At 44.6% G+C, this 21,128-nt stretch overlaps 3 protein-coding genes and 1 long non-coding RNA gene across 10 annotated transcripts; 2 read left to right on the top strand and 2 right to left on the bottom strand.

The window, feature by feature from the left end:
* Positions 1-3,588: 3,588 nt before the first annotated feature.
* Positions 3,589-9,597, bottom strand: LOC120701353 (choline/ethanolaminephosphotransferase 1-like). Its single transcript, XM_039985461.1, has 18 exons — positions 9,159-9,597; positions 8,347-8,356; positions 8,207-8,257; positions 7,982-8,059; positions 7,344-7,419; positions 7,237-7,259; positions 7,056-7,156; positions 6,475-6,569; positions 6,220-6,288; positions 5,942-6,011; positions 5,340-5,403; positions 5,222-5,262; positions 4,991-5,075; positions 4,708-4,770; positions 4,549-4,607; positions 4,412-4,464; positions 4,239-4,311; positions 3,589-4,151 (listed from the first exon to the last, which is right to left on the bottom strand). The coding sequence occupies exons 1-18, from the start codon at positions 9,293-9,295 to the stop codon at positions 4,130-4,132; spliced, it is 1,170 nt and encodes a 389-aa protein (XP_039841395.1). The 5' UTR covers positions 9,296-9,597; the 3' UTR covers positions 3,589-4,129.
* Positions 9,598-10,723: 1,126 nt separating this feature from the next.
* On the top strand, positions 10,724-12,373 carry LOC120700888 (pentatricopeptide repeat-containing protein At2g17670-like). Its single transcript, XM_039985115.1, has one exon. The coding sequence runs from the start codon at positions 10,786-10,788 to the stop codon at positions 11,950-11,952; it is 1,167 nt and encodes a 388-aa protein (XP_039841049.1). The 5' UTR covers positions 10,724-10,785; the 3' UTR covers positions 11,953-12,373.
* Positions 12,374-13,041: 668 nt separating this feature from the next.
* Positions 13,042-16,771, bottom strand: LOC120701074. Of its 7 annotated transcripts, none has more exons than XR_005686042.1 (5): positions 16,367-16,771; positions 15,917-15,967; positions 15,495-15,763; positions 13,730-14,859; positions 13,042-13,389 (listed from the first exon to the last, which is right to left on the bottom strand). It is a non-coding gene; the product is annotated as an uncharacterized LOC120701074 (long non-coding RNA). The 7 variants fall into 7 exon arrangements; XR_005686013.1 differs by having other exon boundaries at positions 13,730-15,629; positions 15,713-15,763; positions 16,367-16,770; XR_005685999.1 differs by having other exon boundaries at positions 13,730-15,629; positions 15,732-15,763; positions 16,367-16,770.
* Positions 16,772-17,120: 349 nt separating this feature from the next.
* LOC120700980 (ATPase family AAA domain-containing protein 2-like) lies at positions 17,121-18,819 on the top strand. The gene is made up of 4 exons (XM_039985188.1): positions 17,121-17,335; positions 17,532-17,693; positions 17,827-17,961; positions 18,558-18,819. The coding sequence occupies exons 1-3, from the start codon at positions 17,144-17,146 to the stop codon at positions 17,956-17,958; spliced, it is 486 nt and encodes a 161-aa protein (XP_039841122.1). The 5' UTR covers positions 17,121-17,143; the 3' UTR covers positions 17,959-17,961; positions 18,558-18,819.
* The last annotated feature ends 2,309 nt before the right edge of the window (positions 18,820-21,128 follow it).

The following is a 21,128-nucleotide window of genomic DNA, read 5'->3' as shown; positions in this document are numbered from 1 at the left end:
TCCGCCACCGCTTCTCACAAGCTGGCGCCCCGCTCGACTCGTTGTGTGTTCCTTGGATACTCCCCTGACCACAAGGGGTACCGATGCTTTGACCTCATCTCTCGTCATGTTCTGATCTCCCGACACGTCGTCTTTGATGAGTCGGATTTCCCCTACTCCACCTCTTCCACACCTTCTCCTGACCCTGAGTTGGATTCACTGTTTTCGACTGACCCGATGGTTCAGCAACTGTTACCTGTCTGTCCTTTCCCTGCAGGTTTTTCTGGTACACCGGCACCGCTTTCGGTGATCCCTGCTGCGCCGAGCGCGGCCCCCGGACCTCCGGTCGTGCCGCGCGCGGACCCGTTGTGTCCTGCTGCACCACGTGCGGCCCCGGTGCTTTCCCTTGCACCTGCGCGGTACGCTCAGCCGGTGCAGGTGCATTGGCGTCGTTCGGCGCCGACACCGGCGCCGCAGCGGTACACTCAGCTGGTATAGGTGTACCGGCATCATTCGGCGCCGACACCGGCGCCGCCTCCGGCTCCGGAGGCTCCTGCGATGCCTACACCGGAGCCGTCGCTGCCACCGCCTATACCGGCTCCCTCTCGAGCCGAGCCGGCGGTGTACCACCCGCTAGTCCTCCATCGGGATCCTCGACCTTCTCGGAGTTTCGCTCCAGCCTCAACGTAGCAGGTGGCTAGTTGTGGCTGCGGGGGGGTATTTGCCCTTTGTACTCTCTTCTTGTCCAGTCTTGAACACTGCTGCGCTGGTAGTTCAGACTGCGGGGGGGTGTTGGCTTTTTTGTTGTCCAGTCTTGAACACCACTGCACCGGTAGTTCAGACTGCGGGGGGTATTGGTGTATATTGAGCCTATGTATAGAGGCCCCATCTAGAGGCTCATGTATAGGAACTATATATCCCACCCTTTTAGGGTTTGGAGGAATACATGCATTATTTTCCTACAGTCCTCAAATTCAAGGTATAAGCAACCGAAGCTAAACATTATTAACGAACTCCAGTCCACGATTTGCGTCACCAGCCAGCCCCAGGTTTATCACCCCTCCAGTCCTCCAGTCTTGATCTTCTTCACGAACCAAAGGGTCCTGACTCCTGAGCACTTCCTCCATGTAGTTGGACCATTGGAGCATGCCCCCCACAGGTTTAGCTTGAACATTGGCATCCAATCTTTCACAAGCCTCCAGCATCTTCTCAACACCGTATTGATATCTGTCCAATTCTGCCCACGAAACACAAAATCATCTCTAATTAGCCAGATACTCCATGCAACTCCAGCAGAGATGCAATTTAGAGTTTCAAATCTTTTTTCACATAACCGTCTTTTTGCTCAATCAGTAAAACTTTCCACTGAAAATCCAGTGAAGTTTCTCACATAGCTGCACATACGTTTTGCCACTATATACAATAAAAAAGGAGGTGTTGAATACTTTCTGATTCAAAGCAGAATTGGCAAAACAAACTATACAATAAAAAATGAGGTGTTGAATACTTTCTGGCTCAAAGCAGACTTGGCAAAATAAAGGTTTTGAGATACCTCTCTTCAAGAGGTTATCTGTTGAATCAGGGGAAATTTCTCTGCTGTGTGTTGCGCTCGCCTCATTATATTTCTCCAATATGCAAGAAAGTCATTTACATTTGTTCTATTTACAACAAATACTCCCCCTCAAAATGGGCTAAATATATTCAACATACCCATCTTGTTACATGCCAACTCATTATCCTTAGGACCAGCTAGTTGACCACGAGACTTGACATACTCTAGCTTCAAAGCCCCACTATCAATCTTCGTGATCAAGCTGAACCGGATTATTTGCTATATTGATCGCTGCTACATTATCACAATGAAGCAATATAGTCTCATTCTTCAACACCTGAAAGCTTCTTCAAGAGATCCTTTAGCCACATCATCTCACACAGAGCCAATGCCATTGCTCTATGCTCGGCTTATATAGTAGATCGAGACACCACAGCTTGTTTCTTGCTCCTCCATGAAACAATATTTCCGTCCACAACCACACAATATGTCACGCTCCGTTTGTGCTGTGCTAGTGATGCCATTGGCAGAGCGATTCCTCTTAGCTGGTTACCTGCTGCTCTGTTACCGATTCATTGCGCTCTTTTGGTACTCAAGTATCTAGCACAAGGCCAAAAAAAAAAATCGAATTGTTTGCTCTGATGTAAGAAGAAGAAGTGCTAACTAGTTTCACCTGATGATTCATCGTCATGTTGATTATATAAGTCCATGACGGTCTACATATATGATCCAAGACTACAGCGCACGGAGAAGAAAATAAAGAATCATCCATCCATCCATGATCCATTCATGCCGGCAACGATTGTATATTATATTATATTATTTGCTGGCCGGGTACATTACATAGAGCTAGCTATAGATGAGCAGCATTTGATCTAGCAGAGCAGGTAAGGTAATATAAAGCAGAGCGGAGACGGATCATCATCTATCAGGTGAGTGTGAGCTTCTCTTCCGGTTTGTTGCAGCAGTAGCAGGCCAAGTTAGAGCACTTGCCGCGGACGAAGCCCGAGTTCTTGCAGCAGTCGTTGCACTTGCCCGGGCTGAAGCAACTCACAAAGCACTTGGTGTTCGGCGACGCGTCCTTGCCCTCGACGCAAGCGTCTTCTGTCTCTCCCGCCACCATGCCGGCCTCCTCCCCTGCATCCATCGTGTGTTATGCATTCATTTCCATGGAGGAATTTGTTTGTTGCTTCAGGTTAGTCGTCGTGGAATGAGGATACAGCTGCGGATACAGAGAGCGAACTTACGTGATGCGATGAGGGTGAAGGTGAGCAGGAGGATCAGCGTCGTCTTCCTCCTCGCGCCGCGCAGCTTCATCACCATCTCCATTGCTGGATCGATCGGATGAGTATGTGCAGGACGGATCGATGATGTTCTGTCTAGCTACCGTAGTCATCCTTATATAAGTGTGCTGGTCGTAGATTCCAGATATGTGTAACCTCCGTTCATTAATCCAAAATTAAATATGCGCAAAAACTCGTCCAGGTGTGTGTGGTCAGACTATAACCGCACTTACTGTTTTATTTTGAAGAAATAAAGGTAGTACATCAATGTCTGTGGATGCCATTGATGTACATACTTGCATAGAGATTATAATCTCCTTAAATTATTTGTTCAAAAAAAGAATCTCCTTAATTATACTATTTACTCCCGCTATTAATTTATAGGCTGAATTGACTATTTCCTTCCTCACAGGCTAGCTCCTTGATGTAACGGATACCATTATATTTTGCCATTCGATTATTACTAGTGTATTAGTAGTTGTGCCAATTAATACTTCCTCTGGCCAGCACCGGTTGATGCATGTGTGAGATTTTGACTTGCAAGTAGTTCAATTTATTTTTGTTTGGTACCCAAAATAATAATGGGGGAGGATGGGGCTAATTAATTTGCGAGCAAGTATACAATGAGGAATTCTATAGATATATTGGAGAATCATGAAAACTCTATGCATGATCATCTGCTTCCCCTTACCTCCTAGGTCCATGTTATTTTCTAGGCATCACTCGGCTTCAGCTAAATCGAGGCATTATAGCACGAATTGGCTTATCCATCCATGCATGAATTGGCATCATTATAAATTAAATATTGGAATACTCCTGCATCATTGTTTGGCATCATTAGGGCATGTTTGGTTTGAGCCTGCCATTTGCTGCCTGGTCGGCAGCATCTCCAGGCCGTCGATTTCACCAGCCTAGGGCTTAGATTGCTGCCTGGGAGCAGCTACCTGGCTCAGGCCTCCAACCAAACAAGCCCTAATACCTTTAACAACACTGACCGATTCTTACAATTGACATATATCAGGGCAGAGGCAGCATCTACCAATAATTAAATCCCTCAAAATTCTCGCAGATCGAGCATTACATGGGCACATGCTCAAGGTAAGTAATATACAACATAATATTACTAAATGTTTCAAAAATGCACGGCTTTCTCGTTTGTCTGTCTGCAGGTTCATCATGCTCATGTGAATTTCAGGGGGCCACCATCCCCGTAATGGCAGATGTAATGGAGATAAATAAGGATATTTTCTTGTCTGGCAGGCACCACTTGTGATATATTACAATCCAGGGGAACACCAATGCTCGTGGATGTGAATTATGCCTTTTTCCTAGTGATCCTGTCACAAGACAAAATTTGTTTCAACTGACTAATGAAAACAGGTGGAAAAGAAGATGGTGGCAAGGCAATCAACTGATGCACAAACCTGAAGCAGTGGATCCCAAGCGCGTTGGTGATCTCATGAATAACAGATGTTGCAAAATGCATGTACAGTGCCACTGCCAAGATTGAACAAAATAGTGAAATGATCAACTTAGTACTTTAGCACACAAGTGTAGCTTGTTACTGAAAAGATAAGTTGTGAGAATAATGCAGTACCTGTAAATAAGCAGTACATTAAGAGAACTAGTTGCTCATCAACAAGAGGATTTCTGAAACAATCAAAGACCAAAAAATCAGTTGAGACAGGAAATTATTACAAACATGATAACAGAAAACGGTAGCTAGACACAAACCCATCATCAAGCTGGGCAGTCAGAGCATTTGCGATTGCAAATGGAAAATATGCAAGAGACTGTAAAAGAATAGCACAATGTTTTAGCACGCTAGCATAGGGCAGATATGAGTATGGTGTAAAAGAGAACAAAGAATTATTGGGCTTTCCAAGCAAGTACCATGCACATCCCTGTTTTCAGACCTTTCGGTTCATCACATAAGTGAGCCAGAATCAGTCTTCCCTGTGGAATAATAAACAGATATCAGGTAATGTCCATCTATTTACACTGTACTACTGTATTTGAAACAGGGCGGTTATTACAGCAAAAGAAATAAGAAGAGACAATGCTTTAAGATTTAAACATGAAAAATGTCATTTATAATTGGGCAGGTACAAAAATAAGCACAGAAATGGACAGATAAACAAGGCATTGGTCGTAAAAATCAGCAAAAAAGCCTTACCACAAGAAAGCCAAAGGCAAAACCAGTTCCAATAATTAGTAGATGTGGCTGATTTCTCATTATATCTGAAGGAGACAGATAGGACCTGCATAAGATGAAATTGTTAAGTGATATACTAGAAGCTTCACCTAGACCGCCAGCTTAGCTTGCTAAGCTCAAATTTCTAGGTCGAGTCACGAGTGTTGCTTAATTTCATATACATAAAGCAAGGAAAGGTTTCAACAGCTTTACCACACAAGAACTCCAGCCAAGAGCAAACCAAAAGGAAAGATCTGACACAAATGAAGAATATCAGATGAAGAAAGGAGAATCATAACAGTAGACTAAAACGGGTAAATTTAGAGATTACCATAGCTAGTGCCCGCACCATGCTTCCTTTTCTTGCTGCAACAACTTTGTATACATTGTGAATGCTGTACAGTTGCAATGCCAATATTAACTTAGTAGACCATAATTGCATTTCCAATGTTCGATCAATTCAAAATTATAAATAGCTAAAACATTAAGTAAATGAGGTACTTGTTCAACTCAGATATTGTGCAGAAACATGTCTCAGCTAAAAGAGCATCAATTGCTCCACTTGCAACACTAACTAGATCTAGCACTATACTGTTCCATGTTCCCATCAGGTGGTCCAATTTGCAACTGTAACTTCACTATCACTCTCTAGTAGTTTTGCTTCATGGACAGATATCAATTGAAGATAAACTATTCCTTTTTTATTGAAAAGATGAATTAATTTTCTTACACATGAAGCAATATTATCTACAATTCAAACAAGCTTATTATTTCTTTGGACTTCAGATTGACAAATAATATAGCATTGAATGTAATTTTAGAGGCTTTAAAGAGAAGATTACAGGGTCATATAATATACAAAAGAAACAATATAGAACATCAGACACCACAAATACCACTAGAAAATAATACATGTTGTAACACGGAACTTACTTAGATCCAATTGTTGGGATTACAGCAAAAGCAATCATAAGGCACAGCACGATGTCATACACAGGGATTTCTGGGGAAAGAAGAAATGAGAAGTGAACTTCAGTATAGGGAATGCCATTTTATTTTCCGACTTCGCAATGATGTTTTCATAGAGTATTAACAGGAATAAAAATCAGAAATAGGTGATATAGATAGCGCTAAAATTAAAGAAATTTGATGATCATACGAATATATAAAAATAAATGTAAAAGAAAACATAAACGCAGCAGCATATGTACCAGGAATAAGAGGCACCCAACCCAGTAGGGGCATTGACTTCTGGAAATCATGTGCCCACCACTCAGCTCCTACAAAAAGAAAGATGAGCTATCAGCACCACTAACCATATGGCTTTAAGTAAAGGCCTCATACATATGCACAATGAATTAGCAGAGGAACAAAAAAAATTCAAAAGTTCCACAGAGACCTGGTAAGCCTGAAAATTGATGGTTTAAATAAGCTTAATACTTCTTTCAAAAAAATAAGTTTAATACCTGCGAAAAAGGTGAAAAAATGGCACAAGTAGATCAGCATAAGGCCTTCAGTTGGTCCATTGACTATAGGAAGAATAAGTGTATTCGTAAAAAAGCTGCACAAAACAATGAAGTGTGAATTACAGGATAAAACAAGAACCATTGCAATAAAAATTAGAAAAGAAGGCACCATGATAAACAACAAAAAGTATGTACTTATGAAACATGAAAGTGCAGTGCTTTGCACCTACAGAAACCAAATTGTGCAAATCTCAGTAGGGTAGTGGGTAGGTGCAATATATCCCCGTTTTTAATTACACAAGTATCTTCACTTTCCAAAAGCATTGAAGCACTTCCCACATTATAACATGTATTGTGTACAAGACCAAATCATCCATAATGAGCTACTAGAAGAAATGTAAGACGTCAAGTTTTAAGGTCTATACAGGTGAAAGAAAAAGTGTTCAGCTTTTGAAAATTAGAAAGCCTCCAATAGTCTTGCAGTCATGTGCAAGACATTAATCTATGAAATGCCAATTACGCAAGAATGTAGATTGTAGGATGTAAACCTATAACCACTGGGAAAGAACACAAGAACTCACTGCTCCCAGGTTGCAAAGTAAAATGGGACAGCTGAAATGACCCAAAACCAGAAGGTAGCCTTTCCACACATTGCCGTGCTTCCAAACGCCAAAGACTCAAACTAATGGATAAAATAAAATAATCAGGTCACAACAATTTCAGAATCATTGGACTTGAAAGGAGGCTGGCAGGTGGCCTTACAGCACAGGCAAGCGCGTCACATCCTGCACCGGTTACAAACTTATCAGCACCATATGGTAACTTTCCTAAAACTGAATCCATCAACTTAAGTTTCAAGTGGAAATTACCATGGTCAAAAAGCTCGCCCAAAGGACTTGATGAGTTGGTACGCCTTGCTTGTTTTCCATCCACAGCATCAAAAGTCTGCATCAGTATCATTCCATGTAAACTAAAATAATCGAAGGTTTGACATGATATCTTCATAAAAACTCTGAAACTTTAAATCCCAGGAAAACAGGAAGACCCATTTGATTTCAGAAAGATACACAAAATGATTACAAAACCCAGATACCATGTGTCAATGGATACCTTGAAATTTAAAAAATGCTATAAGTATGATTGAAAAATTAGAGTGCTAGCTGAATGACAGACTTATGTTACACTGCAAATAAGTATATGGTACTCCATCCTAGAATATGTCTACGTTTAGGTTTGTCCTAAGTCAAATATTTTTAACTCTGACCATGAATAACAAAAAAAATATAATGATTGGCAACATAAAAATGATGCTAAGAGATTCATCGTAAAATCAACTATGACAACATATATTTTTTATATCTAAAATAAACTATTTGTAGATATGTTGTTGGTCAAAGATAGCAATGTTTGACTTAGGACAAACCTAAAGTAGCTACATTCTAGGACAGAGGGAGTACACAGTAGTAAAGAAATGCATATTTGGGTGAGCATATAAAGTTTGACGAACCTGATAAAGGAATAGAAGCAATCCATGAGCAAGGTGAACCCATCTGGGCGGTGCTGTATCTAGATGAGGTGAATATAACTGCAGGTAAAATGGAAACGGTAATAAGGCTCAATATGTTACTGGATTATTGGTACCGTGACCAAGAAGAAAGAAACTGTCACATATATATGTCAGAACAATACAATATCATATGTATTGACAACTTTACTGCCATAGGACACTTACAAAGCCAAGGAATGCCGATGTCAACAGAAACATGAAACCTGTCAGTGTAATCTGGAAAGAAAGAAAAAAGCAAATGTTCTCTCAGGACTTCAACAAAAGCAGCATAGCTTATAGTAACGGCACGTGAATTGAATTCTCACCATGTTTGGTCTGCAGATCATCCCAACATGGATACCCCAAAATAATAACAACAAAGAAGGTTAGCACTCAATGCATATAACTTAGAAAAAGATGGATGTAAGTTGAAGTGCGCGAGCACTAGCATGTAGAGTGACATACTTTGCAGCTAAGTAACAGAAAACAGGATAAATTTTATTGAGATCACAGGATAAAATAAAACCAAAGAATGACAAGACTTTAATTGCTTGCTCCTATGTAAATAAATTAAAAATGGCCAGTTTAAAGGCACGGATCATAATCCTCATATGCCACATTGAAGGCATGTTTCATAAACTAATCAGGAACCAGGCTGTGGAATATATTGAAAACAGTCTTTTTTCAGCTTTGCAAGAAGGAACCACTGAGGAAAAGTTGCTGCTTTCTCGCTGTATGCAGCCCCTGCATCGCAAGATGCTTACCAAAGCTAAAGATGATTCCTTGTGCCGAATCTTGGGACTACGGCACTCCGCTCTAGGGAACATAAACATCAGTGCCCCCATCTAAACTGAAATTACCCAGATCACAAAAATGCCATGACATGCCACACACATGAGTACATGACATATGTCACAAGTGAAGATGTCGGATGAAGCAATGAATCAGAACCAAATTGCGCTTGTAGCCAGTCGGAAACAGAAGGGCAAGATGCTCTCTTGGTCCGATAGCAAGTTGAGCTTACATTCTAGCAGAGGCAGTCCCTCGCATCACGCATTGAGCACAGGAGAGAGCTGGAGCGAGGGTAGAAACGAAGAGAGGAGATGAGAGGGGGGGGGGGGTGGCAGTCGGCGCTTACGGGAACCATAGCGGGAAGACGTTGACGAATCGGGACCAGAAGGGCTGGAGGATGTACTTGGCGACGAGCGAGTGGTCGACGCCGCTGTACTTGTAGCGGCGCAGAGTCGCCACGCCGTGGTGGCCAATGTAACCCATCTCCCTAGGGAGCGCGCAGCAATTCCCAAATCGAAATCCGCAGCCTCCTTTATGGAGGAAGGAGGCGGCGGCGGGGGGAGGGGAGGGGAGGGAATGAGCGGAGGGAGCCGAGCGTGGGAGGAGGTATTTGTGCTGGCGGGCCGCGACGCGATTGGGTGAGGAGGAAATTTTAATGACGAGACCAGGGCAGGGGATCTAGGTGGGGGCGGTGGTGGCCGCCGGCGCCGGGACGGCCAGGGAGGAGAAAACGAAGGGTGGGGAGGGAGGGGGCCGCGCGCTTTTGCGATCCGCCCCTCCGGGTCCAACGTATTTCGTGTCCCAGGCGCCAATCACGTGTGGGCGTGTGGCCAGGATTCGATTCCATTTCCATATTGGGCTAAAAAATATTAAAAGAATAATAATACGAGAAAAGTTGGCAAATCCCGCATCTTCGACAAAGCTTTTTAAGGAAATTTAATAAAATAATTTCTCACTATAGAAGACAAGATATGATAAGAAGTACGGGAAGAGCACTGTATTTGGTAGGCATCGTGATAAGAAATACAGTACGAGGCAGCGATGTCTGCCGCCAGTGGCTAGTGAGCCGGCGTCGCGTGGACGGCAGGCGGCGACGACTCGTCCACGGACAGACAGGGCCAGCCAGAGCCAATGGCAGGTCGCAGCAGCTAGGAGTAGCATGGATCGAGATGACAGGTGAGCTGGGCTGTTTTCTATTGGCTCCCACTTGCCTGCCCTGCCTCCTCTTTCCCTAGTGGGTCGGATTTTTTATGCCACGCTGTCAGAGACGAGACCGGGGTACGGGCGCACCTCTGCTGCTCCCGGCACTTTTTTTTTATAACAAAAAAAATTGGGCTGGGCTGGGCTTTTCCCAACCAGCTCCAGACTCTGACCGCCGTCAACGCGTGCTATGCTGACTTGCTTCTGTTTTTTTTTGAAAGGAACTTGCTTCTGGTTTGTCTTGTGGTGTAGCGAGGAACTGGTGCAGCAGGGATGTTGAGTGGTTGGGCAATCCTTTGGCTAAGATGGATGACGTTCCAAGTGTTGAAAAAAAAAACTTTGTGCGCTGGTAAACGTCAGCGAGTGCAATGCTTACCCCAGTCAGTACCCCTTTTATTCCCTCTGGAAGAAAATCTGGACCAATTTTATTTTAAGATCTTTTATGCGGAGGTTTTCTTTACGCGGAATTTTATCCTGAGCAATTTTTGAAGCACCTCAATGCTCAACAAAGTGCCTTTTAATTTTGAGAGTTTTTTTTTATGTGCAAGTTTTCTTTGCGCGGAGTCTTATCCTGAACAATTTGTGAAGCACCTCAATTTTACAGCCCAAGAGAAGCAGAGGCCCAGAAGGCCTGTACGATGACAAGCCCAACAACTTTCCTCAAACTGGGCCTTCCGCATCATCATCAGCCCACACCACAAGGTCAGTCTCCACTTTTCCACTGCGGCTGTCACCGCCGCCCGAATCCCTCCCTCCCTCGCCGCCGCCGGAGGATGGGGAAGGTGCCGCACGCCATGCGCGCCGCAGCAGCCAAGCTCCCCGTCGCCCTCGTCCCCAAACCCAAACCCAAACCCCACGACGCTTCCACCTCCGCTCCCCCGCCCGCGCGCCGCGGCACCAACCCCGCTAAACCCCACCGCAAGCGCCACAGGGGCCCCGAAGCCCCGGAGGCCCTTGCCACCGACGCCGCGCTCCCTGGCGCGCAGGGGGATGGCGAGGGCGAGGGGCGGAAGCCCATCCGGACCCCCGCCGACCTCGCCGCCGCCATCCGCGCCGCGGCGGACGCCGACATCGACGCGGCGGTGTCCCTGGCCCTCGAGGCGCCCCCCGCGGTCCCGCTCCCGACCCACTCCCTCGCGCTCCTCCTCCGCCGCCTCGCCGCCCGCCGCTCCGTCGCCGCCGCGCGGGACCTGCTGGGCAAGCTGCACCCGGCCCCTCCCGACGGAGACCCCGCGTCCTCGACGGCCCCGCGCGGGGCGCTGCTCGCGCTCGCCGACGCCGTCTGCCGCCGCGGCGACCCGCGCGAGATCTCCCGCCTCCTCCCGGTCCTCGCCGGCCACGGCGTCCGCGCCGACGCGCACGTCTACAACGCGCTCATGAAGGCGCACGTCGCGGCATCCGACCCCGCCGGCGCCCTCGCGGTGCTCCGCCGGATGGAGCGCGACGGCGTCCAGCCCGACCTCGTCACCTACAACACGCTCGTCTACGCGCTCGCGCGCGCGGGGATGGTCGCCAAGGCCAGGACCTTCCTCGACACCATGGCCGCGCAGGGGCACTTCCCGGACGTCATCACCTACACCTCGCTCATGAACGGGATGTGCGTCCAGGGCGATGCGCTCGGGGCGCTTAAATTGCTCGAGGAGATGGAGGCCAAGGGGTGCCAGCCCAATGAGCGCACCTACAACACGCTGCTCATGGGTCTCTGCAAGAACAAGAAGATGGACAAGGCCGTCGAGGTGTACAAGTTCATGGTAGCGGCTGGGATGAAGATGGACGCGCCGGCGTATGCCACCTTTGTCAGGGCATTGTGTCGATCGGGCAGCGTTGCAGACGCTTACGAGGTGTTTGATTATGCCATTCAGACTAAGAGCATCACAGAGGTGACGGCATATACTGAGCTTGAGAACTCACTCAAGTGGCTGCGCAAGATGAAGTCATGATCACTCAGTTACTCAACTTGCAAGTAGAGTATACGCCAGTTTACTTGCTGCTGGTACTTTCTTCACCCTTCATTTAGTGAAACATTGTCAGGCTCAGTTTGTTGTGATACCGTGAATATCTGCAGATGCATTTGAATTCACGCTATAAAATCTTTGGGAACTCCAAAGCGGCTTCCAATTGCTGAGAAATTCTCAGCTTCATGTTGTTTTCTGACACATGAAATGTAAGAAAGAGATGTCTAGAATTTTTTTTTTTTTTGCAGCTTGAGTATTTATTACAGGTAGAAATGGCACAAGCTCTTTTACGGCTATGTACCAAGCTTTCCTTTCAATGGTCATGTAGTGCCTTGATGTAAACAAACATATGTTATGTTTTTGAATGTCTTTTTGGATCTGGATAAGTTAACACCAATTGAATGAATCATAGTAGGCTGTACCTAGAATGAAATGGAGCATAGTTTTTATCTTCTACTGATAGAAAAAATTACCAAAAGGATGTTAGCTGCTGCATGTTGTCCCGATATCATATCTAATGGTATGCCCTTAGGTACAACCATGCAAGATTACAAGGTTAAGGCCCTGTTTAGATGCGAAAACTTTTGGGGTGTAAAGTACTGTAAGGTACAACCATACAAGATTACAAGGTTAAGGGCTTAAGGCCCATTCAACAGCATATCTGCAACTCCGGGTGCAACGGTTTTCTGCTTTGTGCTTCAGTTAAAGTTATATATCAGCTTGCTACCCACTTCTTGCAGATAATTAAGCAGTGGATAAAAGAGCACAGCCTGATCATACCCACGACTGAAGCAGATTCGAGCCTCATCTTTGAGAAGCTTTTGGGATCTCTTGCAACGGGCTTTGCACTTTATGAATGTACTGGGAAGATTCATTTGTTCTCTTTTTTTTTTGAGATCGAGGAAGATTCATTTTTTTTAGAGTTAGGAAGACTAGTAGAGTGCACGTGTTAGAAAAACTATGTTGCTGAAAAAAAATGTCCATACTAAATTTTAGTTGCAACAAATACTTTTAAGAAACTATATACAATGAAAACATACAAGGTCTCAGTTATGAGGGACCAACACAGGCTGCCCATGTGAAAAGATCTATATTCGGTACAAGAGCGGAACAATGTAACTGAAATAGGGCTGCACAATGTTAACCTAATTATGAGACTTAAGAGTCTCCATTGAAGTTTCCTACATGATACGTAGCAGCTTGTCGTAAAAAGTAACTTATAAATTCAATATTAAAAACGTTTAAGCTCCTCTAATTTGTTCTAATGACACAATAACATAAATAACACCAGTAACTCGATATCTATTATGATACAGTGGTATTGGCAAATGATCATCACAATTAGGAGGAAATACAAATTATAACTGGTCATCCATCAACTGGCTTGCTCCCTCTACTTATCACTCGATTCCTCAAAAGAACCTGAAGAAAACAAATGCACACAGGGACACTATTAAAGATGGCTAGTTCAAGCTCATACAACAGAGAATAGTCTACTAAGAAAAATAATTAGAATGTACTTTATAGTCGGTGCAAGATTTATGAACAGCTGATGTTATTAGCCATAATTCTTTTGACCACGGGTAGAGAGAGTGTTATTAGCAGCAAAAAATGCTATAGAAAAGTGTACTCCTGGGCTAGCACAATTTGACAATTAAGTTCGTACAGAAAGAAACATAAGCATTTACATGTAAATAATTCTTAGATATATTCCTAGTATAGGTGACAAGTATAGAACAAGGGGATATTATTGATGACACACCAGTAAAGTAATATTCCATATCCAGTTTGTGAAAGGCACTGTAGCTATTTCTTGTGCACCTTTTCTTGTAGTACAGAAAACAAGTGCAGATTTCCCTCTTGATGTTGCATCAGAATATCTGTAATCAATACTTTGTTTCTATTTTTAGTACTGAAACTCGGACACTGTAATTTACATGATGTGCCATGCAATTGAGAGATGGTGAGATATTACTTACCGTAAATAAAACTTTGCAGCCTCTACAGGTTGAAAGAAAGAAAAAGAATCAAGTAGTCAGAATTGGTTCCATATATTCCAACTATTACCAACAGTATGAAAATTTTGAAATTGTAGACATAACAATACAATATTTCCAAATTGGAAGGAAATATTTCTGACATCAGAATTGGAATCATTCTGAAGTAATATTTCTGACTTCACAACCAAATAGTAGAAGGGTCTGAAGCATAACAATACAAGTCATATTTCCAAATTGGAAGGAAATACCAGGAAGTGGAGAATCAACATCTATAAACTTATATAGCATTTATTAGCAAATGCATGGATAATGTAGTGGTTGAACTTGGACACCCAGTAGTGGGGCCAACCACCCAGGATTCTAACCCCGGTCTTGCACAAAAATATGTCATTCATTGGCTCACACTCCATCAAATACACCCAGACGCTGCTGGCCCTAAGTAGGTGCTGCTGGCCGAGAAAAAAATTCATGGGTGTCAGGCCAACCTTCAGGACTTTTCTAGCCCCGGAGAGGCTCTTCTCCCTCTGATGAAGCTGACCACTTTGTACAAAAGAATGTTAACAAATGAAACATTCTCAGAGGTGATACTAACCCATCTGAAATGGAAAATATGCTATATCAATGCGGTAAACAATGTGCAATGGTACTAAACCAAATATAGGTCATTTCAGAAAATCTTTTATTATTGTCCATTACAATAAGAAAATAAACAGTGTGCGATGGTATTTAGAAAGCATATAGAAGGGCATCAAGCCATAGAATCATCCTATTTTTATCAAGACCATGCTAGCAGACTGTCAGAGGCAGTATGAATTATTTCATCTAGCTTGTCATGGACCCACTATCACATAGTTTAGATCATCCTGGCAATAACTCAACCAATTTGACAAACCTGAAGTTAAAAGAAAGGAGAATAACTTTGTCACTATTTCAGAACATTTGCACTTACTAATAAAGTTATAAATACAACAGAAAGTGCCATGCTAATAGATAGAACAGAATATGTTCATTCAATATTTTTTTACAATGCCGATTGGTTTAGAGCAGGAGTAAATACGGATTGACAATTGTGTATATAGATCAAAGTCATTCAATCTAAAGCGATTTAGACATGAGAGCTAACATCTCAAACAACAAATTGCTTTTGTTATAATTAATTATCTGTTTTCTAAGCACTTATGAATCTGAAATGCACTTCAGCATGTTATAACAAAAAACTAATCCATCTCAAAAGTCTTGCTTTCTGCATTTCTCTTTCGAAACAACTACAGTATATATGGATGATCCTGAGAAAGTCCAAAAAAATAAGGTTATCAACTTCTAGAACATTTTTTGAAATGTTGGATCAAACTTTATACTGAAAACAACCTCCAGTTATTTGAGAATCTGTATAGCGCTAGTGCATTAATGCTGGGACATATAGTTGTACTGGAACATTATTTCTCATAAATATTAACAACAAGAGATATTTCTAGCATTGCCATTATTCAGAAAAAAAATATTGACATGTAAACCAAACGTCCTTACTCTGAAAGCAATTCTATTTAACATTCTCATGGCTAGCGGTATGTTATCTACTCCAAAACTGCATCAATCTTGAATGGATGGATGCGCGTGCTGCATTTCTGTGTGACTACACCAGGCTTTTAAGTCACCTATGCTCTGCAATGACAGGATTGTTGGACTCAGCAATTGTGATTTGCTTCATGAAACAAATGTAAAACATTACAGAACAACCAACAAACATTCCATTATAGTGCCTACTGCATGTGCGGCACTTGCAGTTCCATAATCTCCTGAAAGCAGAATAGATTTGCCATTTTAGTTCAGAAATGCAGGATGCGAGGCAAGCTTCTACAAATTGATTGTAAAGTGAAGCTGGAAGCACAAGAGACAGTACAATTCCCATGATATTGCGAACAATCATGTTCGAAACAGCACCAAAGTACCTGCATATATGCTTCACGCCCATCACATTCGCATCCTGGGCCACATTGTACCTTCAATATACATGGCAAATTATAGATGGCATTTTCAGGAAACATAGCAAACAGCAAGGTATCTAGTGACCAATTGATATTATTGGAAGCAAGAGAGAGACACTGACACCACATACTTTTAATCCCATGCAAATTCACCTTAGCGGCATTCTATCAAACACTTCAGGGACATAGAGCATTAAGCACTGAGCACGTGATTCTATCAATCACATCAGGGACATAGAGCATTAAGCACTGAGCACGTGATTCTATCAATCACATCAGGGACATAGAGCATTAAGCACTGAGCATGTGATTCTAAACAAATTAGCATCCACAATCCAGGCACAATACGAAAAAGACAAATGCGAGCACGGAGGGATCTCCCAATAGCAGAAGTCGTGTACGGGGCATGCGTACTGTGCAAGGATGGCGTCGATGGCGGCCGGGGGTGCGGCGGCTGCAGCGGAGCTCCAGAAGATGCGGATGCCGGGGTTGACTCCCAGCGACGGCGCCAGGAGCAGGTGCGCACGGCGTCGTGGATTTGGCGGTGGGCTCGATGAGCGAGACGAGGCTGGGCCGCGCACGGCGGGGAGCGCGAGCGCGATAGCTCGGCAGCGGCACGCGAGGGAGGCAGGTTCTGGCGTCCGGGAGCGCGGATTGGGAGGAAGAAATGGGGAGGAGACGGGGGCAGCGAATTGGGAAGCGGAGATGCATGAGGCGGATTGGGAGGAACCGAGGAAGGACAGCGCGTGATTAGAGCGGCTTCAGAGAGAGAAGGGAGACAGTGATTGACAGATTGAACCGTGATCAACGGACGGGTAAGCGGTGTTGCTCGGTGAAAAAAGTAAGGTGAAATCGGCAGAAACATTTTACATTCATCAATTTTCTTTGGTCACACCATGCCCCACCTCTTTGACCTGCACAGTGGATTCAATGTAAAAGGTGAGATCAAAAATGTTTCAATTATTTTAGTTTCTTATAGTATAATAAAATAGTATAAATTCATTTGGTAAGCTTAACGTTGCCCGTCATGGTAACATTCAGATTTTCTTATTTGGGCTGGCCTTACTGGGCCGTCCGTGGCTTTCGGCCCCAAACCCACTCACGCGCATTCAAGGCCAGTATAGGTACGAGCGGCCTCCCTCCACGCTAGCCGCCGACGCATCTGCTTCCATCGATCTGAGGCAGGAAACCATGGCAAGCAGCCGGCCAGGCGAAAGCAACGGCGGTGCCACGGGTTCCACCCTTCCGTCCTGCAGAAAGTTAGAGCCGTTTTCTGATGACGCTGTTAGCTTCTTCCTCAAGTACGACATCTCTGCCGCCGCTGCCTTCATGTCTTCCCTTCGTCATTACCCGGTCATGGAACAGATTGAAATCACGAAAAAGGTTCGTTCAATTGCTGGCCCCTCTGTGGCAGATCTTGCACTACCTCTGCGTTGTTAACTTTCTGTAAACTCAAAGACGGGTGGTTAGACCTGAATACTGTGCAATTTGGTTAACCCTTATTATAGTTGTTGTACAGATTTATTCCCAAACTATCCCTGCAATAAATACTAACAGACACCCTGTAATATGTATTCAGAATCTGGAATTATTCAGGAAGCATGATTCCTCCTGGGGAGTGGCCGAGGAGGATGAAGATGAGGAGTATGATTACGAGGTGGACAAGGTTGATGGCGATGAAGATGATGAGGTGGATGAAGCTGAGGAGGACGAGAAGGGGGGAGGTCAGGAGATACTGAAGGTAATAGTGGTTTAATTAAATTCCATGTGTTAAAAATACTAGAGCTAGTGATGACAAAAGTTTCTCATTTGATTTGCTCAGTGCTTTTAGTTAGTTCTGCTGACTAAGCTTTGTAACATCAATTGGTATTCAGGTGATGGTTGATGACAAGAAACTTGCAACTGATGGACAACATCAACTCCCCAATGAAGGTGAACGAGAGTCCAAGAAGCCAAGATTAGCAGAGGGATTTGGGTGCCAGGGAGAAGCTGAGGATGTCATTTAGCCAGTAATGAGTTTTGTGTGAATACTTTTTATTGTTCTGGTGAACGTGTTTCTTCTGGATATAATTGTATTTTCCTAGCTGGTGATGTGCATGCCAATAGTAAGTGTGAATATGCTATTAATTCTTATACTCGCATAGATTCAATTAAAATTCACTTTCAATATTATTAATGTTGCAAACCATCACCTCATCTTAAATATGGTTTGATAGTTTCTTCTTTAAAAAGAAAATCAGGCCCGGTTCTCAGCTTATCTGTAATGAGTCCCGACACACAGAGTTTGGATTTTCTGATTGTTATTCCGTGGTATGGATCATGAAATTTGTGGAATATGATGGCAGTTATGGCTACATGGTAAAACAACTGTAGTGAGTCCTGACGCATGCAGTGGTTGGATTTTCTTATTGTTATTCTGTGGTATGTATCATGAAATTTGTGGAACGTGATGGCAGTTCACTTCCCTTATCTGCACTGTGCCATAAATTTATAGTTATTGTCAGAGGACTATTCTGAATTTTGCGCTTCATGACACTTAAGAGTATAAGCCAGTTCTGCCCTTCATTTAGTGAAACATTGACAGGTTCAATTTGTTGTGATGCAGTGAAAAGTTGCAAGTGCATTTGAATTGAGGCTATATTTTTGGGGACTGATCGTGCTGTTTCTTACTCATCCGAAATGTAGGAAAGGGATGTCCTGAAAAAAAATAATTGTAACTTGAGTTATTTAGATGCAGAAATGGCACAAAGCTATTCTATTGTTCTGTACCAAGTTTTGCTTGCTATGGTATGTAGTGAATTGGTGTAAACAAACGTATATTATGTTTATCTCTCTGGGAAATGCTTGAAAACAAAGAAGTTATGTTCTTCCTGTGTTGAATGATTTGTTTTCAATGATCACCATGAAAAGTGCAAGGTACTGCTGGAAATGTGTTGAATGGATGTCAGTAAATGAACTTAAATTGAATCATAGTAGGCAGTAGTTAATAACAAAATGGAGCATATTATTTATCATGTACTGATGGAAGAATTACTACGATGGGATTTTAGCTGTAGCATATATGGTGTCCTGTTACCATATCTAATGGTATGCCCTTAGGTAAAATCATGCAAGATTACAAGGCTAAGTTGGCATTGATGTCTTGATTTTTCCTGCAGCATCCAACAACTTGACCCGGAATCACAGGCAAGTGTAGGTTTGAACTCCATGATCAGTTAACATTTCCCTGTAGGAGTAATATTCGCCAAGACCTTATAGGGCTCTGTTATCTTCCCAACCTGGGAATAAGTTGCCATTCAGTTTAGCGATTCCCATCAGCTTCTAGTCCCATTGCCAAAGGAATACATACCATGTCTTGTAGGGCTAGTGGAGAGATAATGACTAATTTCCTATGAACTGAAATGCCTTTTCCATGACGGGCAGTTCAACAGCATTTCTGCAGCTCTGATTGCTACATTTTTTCTGCTTTATGCTTCAATTAAGTCATTGCAGGGTTAATCGTTGAGAAGAGTTTGGGATCTCTTGCAAAGGAAGGGGCTCGCGTAACCTGAATGCACGGACCTTTTGTTGACGATGATGCTTCCCCTTTGGTCACCAGAGGATCTTCAGATTTGCTCTACATGTCTGAATATCCATCTAAAAAATATACCTGGAGGTTCATATGCTACGCTGAATGTTGGCAGCTGTCATGTTAAACAAAAGAATTTGCCGGGAACAAGGCAGTTGTGTTATTGTGCACTCCTTTGTTGCATCATAAATTCAGTTTTTATTTTCGCCCAGGTTCACCTTGTCATGGTGACGGATAATCAGCTTAATGCCTTTGGGTTGTGTGTGGAACATCGAACACTGAATGCAATCATGCATACGTATGGTACACATGTCTAGGACAGTCTGCTACATGTATTCTTATTCTGTCTAGGACAAGCATTCTTATTCTAGTCACTCCTCAAATGTCAATGGGTATCTACCAAGTGGCAACTGAACTCGATCAACCAATAATCAATCTCAGCCAATGCAACTGTATGCGGCTAAGGGTGTACAAGAGTATCAGTCTATTATTCTCGTCATGGAATTGCATGCTTATCCAAGAGCAAAGCAGACTGAATCGCGAGTGATGTGTAGGTGAACAGATAATGTCTGAATGCATGTATTTGTTGTCCGATGGGTCCTGAAAGGCAGGATGATGATCGACAGCGCAGGCCGTGGACGCTCGCGGGACTGACGGACGCCACCGAGGCGTTGTGCTGTACCTTGCAGCATGAGCAGGACGCGGCCGGCGCGGCGAGCCGCGCCGCTCCATGCCTGGCAAGCTCGCTGTTCGGTGAGGTCACGACGGCGCGGTCGTCATTGATGGCGCCGGACATTCGGCAGCCCGAGCTGGGGGGGGGGGGTGTCGTCAGACCTTCACGACCACGATCAAGCATGGACCTTCGCGGCCGCCTTCTGGTGCAGGGTGTCGCGGCCAACGCTCGTCGCCGCTGCGAGGCGGAGCAGGGCCGGGCTGGCATGTCCACTCGCACCTGCATCCATCATCTCCTAGCTCCTCGGCACCCACCCGAGCGCTACACCCTGCACCGGAAGGCGGCTGCGACCTTCACTCCGGCGACCTCGTCGACGAGCTCCTTCCCCCTCGCACTTCTTCCAAGCCCCGTCGTCGTTGCCGGCGGCAATGCCCCGTTATGCGGGAAGGGGGTCCCCGCCGACGCCGCTGCCACGCCGCACCGTCCGTACGTGTGCGGGAACATGGAGATCCGGTCGCCGGCTGACGCAGAATGGGAGCCGGCGTCCGAGCGAGCGGCGCGCGGCGAGGAACACCGAGTCTGGGGTGGACGCTATTCGATTTGCCGTCCGCGGGGTGGACGGTAAATGAAATACCGTCCACCTCTTGGGCTCCTCCTGGTTTTTGGATCAGCCTCGTACGCGCGGAGATTGATCTGAATAGTCGCCTCCCCAGTCCCCACAGCCCGCGCGCGCTGTCCACTGGGCTGCCGGCCGCTCCCCGCCCGCCGCGATGCACTGCACCGGCATCGGCCGGCGGTGAGCCCCGACGCCGCCCAGGAAGAAGAGGATTCCGCGCCTGCAGTTCGTCCGTGCGAGCACCGCGGCATCCGCGTCGCCGCCCAGAGCGCAGCCTCTTCCCCGGGCGCCGTGCACGCCTGGAGCACGAGCTGCTTCT

Source organism: Panicum virgatum, chromosome 1K, assembly GCF_016808335.1.
Source record: "Panicum virgatum strain AP13 chromosome 1K, P.virgatum_v5, whole genome shotgun sequence".
In the NCBI taxonomy this organism is placed as follows: domain Eukaryota; kingdom Viridiplantae; phylum Streptophyta; class Magnoliopsida; order Poales; family Poaceae; genus Panicum; species Panicum virgatum.
This window is presented reverse-complemented; position numbering and strand designations above follow the sequence as displayed.

Coding starts and splice junctions, on each gene's coding strand:
- LOC120701353 (XM_039985461.1), bottom strand. CDS start 9,295: ATGGGTTACATTGGCCACCACGGCGTGGCGACTCTGCGCCGCTACAAG. Junction 7,157..7,236: donor GTGACGCGCTTGCCTGTGCT/GTAAGGCCACCT, acceptor TTTATCCATTAG/TTTGAGTCTTTGGCGTTTGG. Junction 6,012..6,219: donor TTGGGTGCCTCTTATTCCTG/GTACATATGCTG, acceptor TTCTTTCCCCAG/AAATCCCTGTGTATGACATC.
- LOC120700888 (XM_039985115.1), top strand. CDS start 10,786: ATGGGGAAGGTGCCGCACGCCATGCGCGCCGCAGCAGCCAAGCTCCCC.
- LOC120700980 (XM_039985188.1), top strand. CDS start 17,144: ATGGCAAGCAGCCGGCCAGGCGAAAGCAACGGCGGTGCCACGGGTTCC. Junction 17,336..17,531: donor AGATTGAAATCACGAAAAAG/GTTCGTTCAATT, acceptor ATATGTATTCAG/AATCTGGAATTATTCAGGAA. Junction 17,694..17,826: donor GAGGTCAGGAGATACTGAAG/GTAATAGTGGTT, acceptor ATTGGTATTCAG/GTGATGGTTGATGACAAGAA.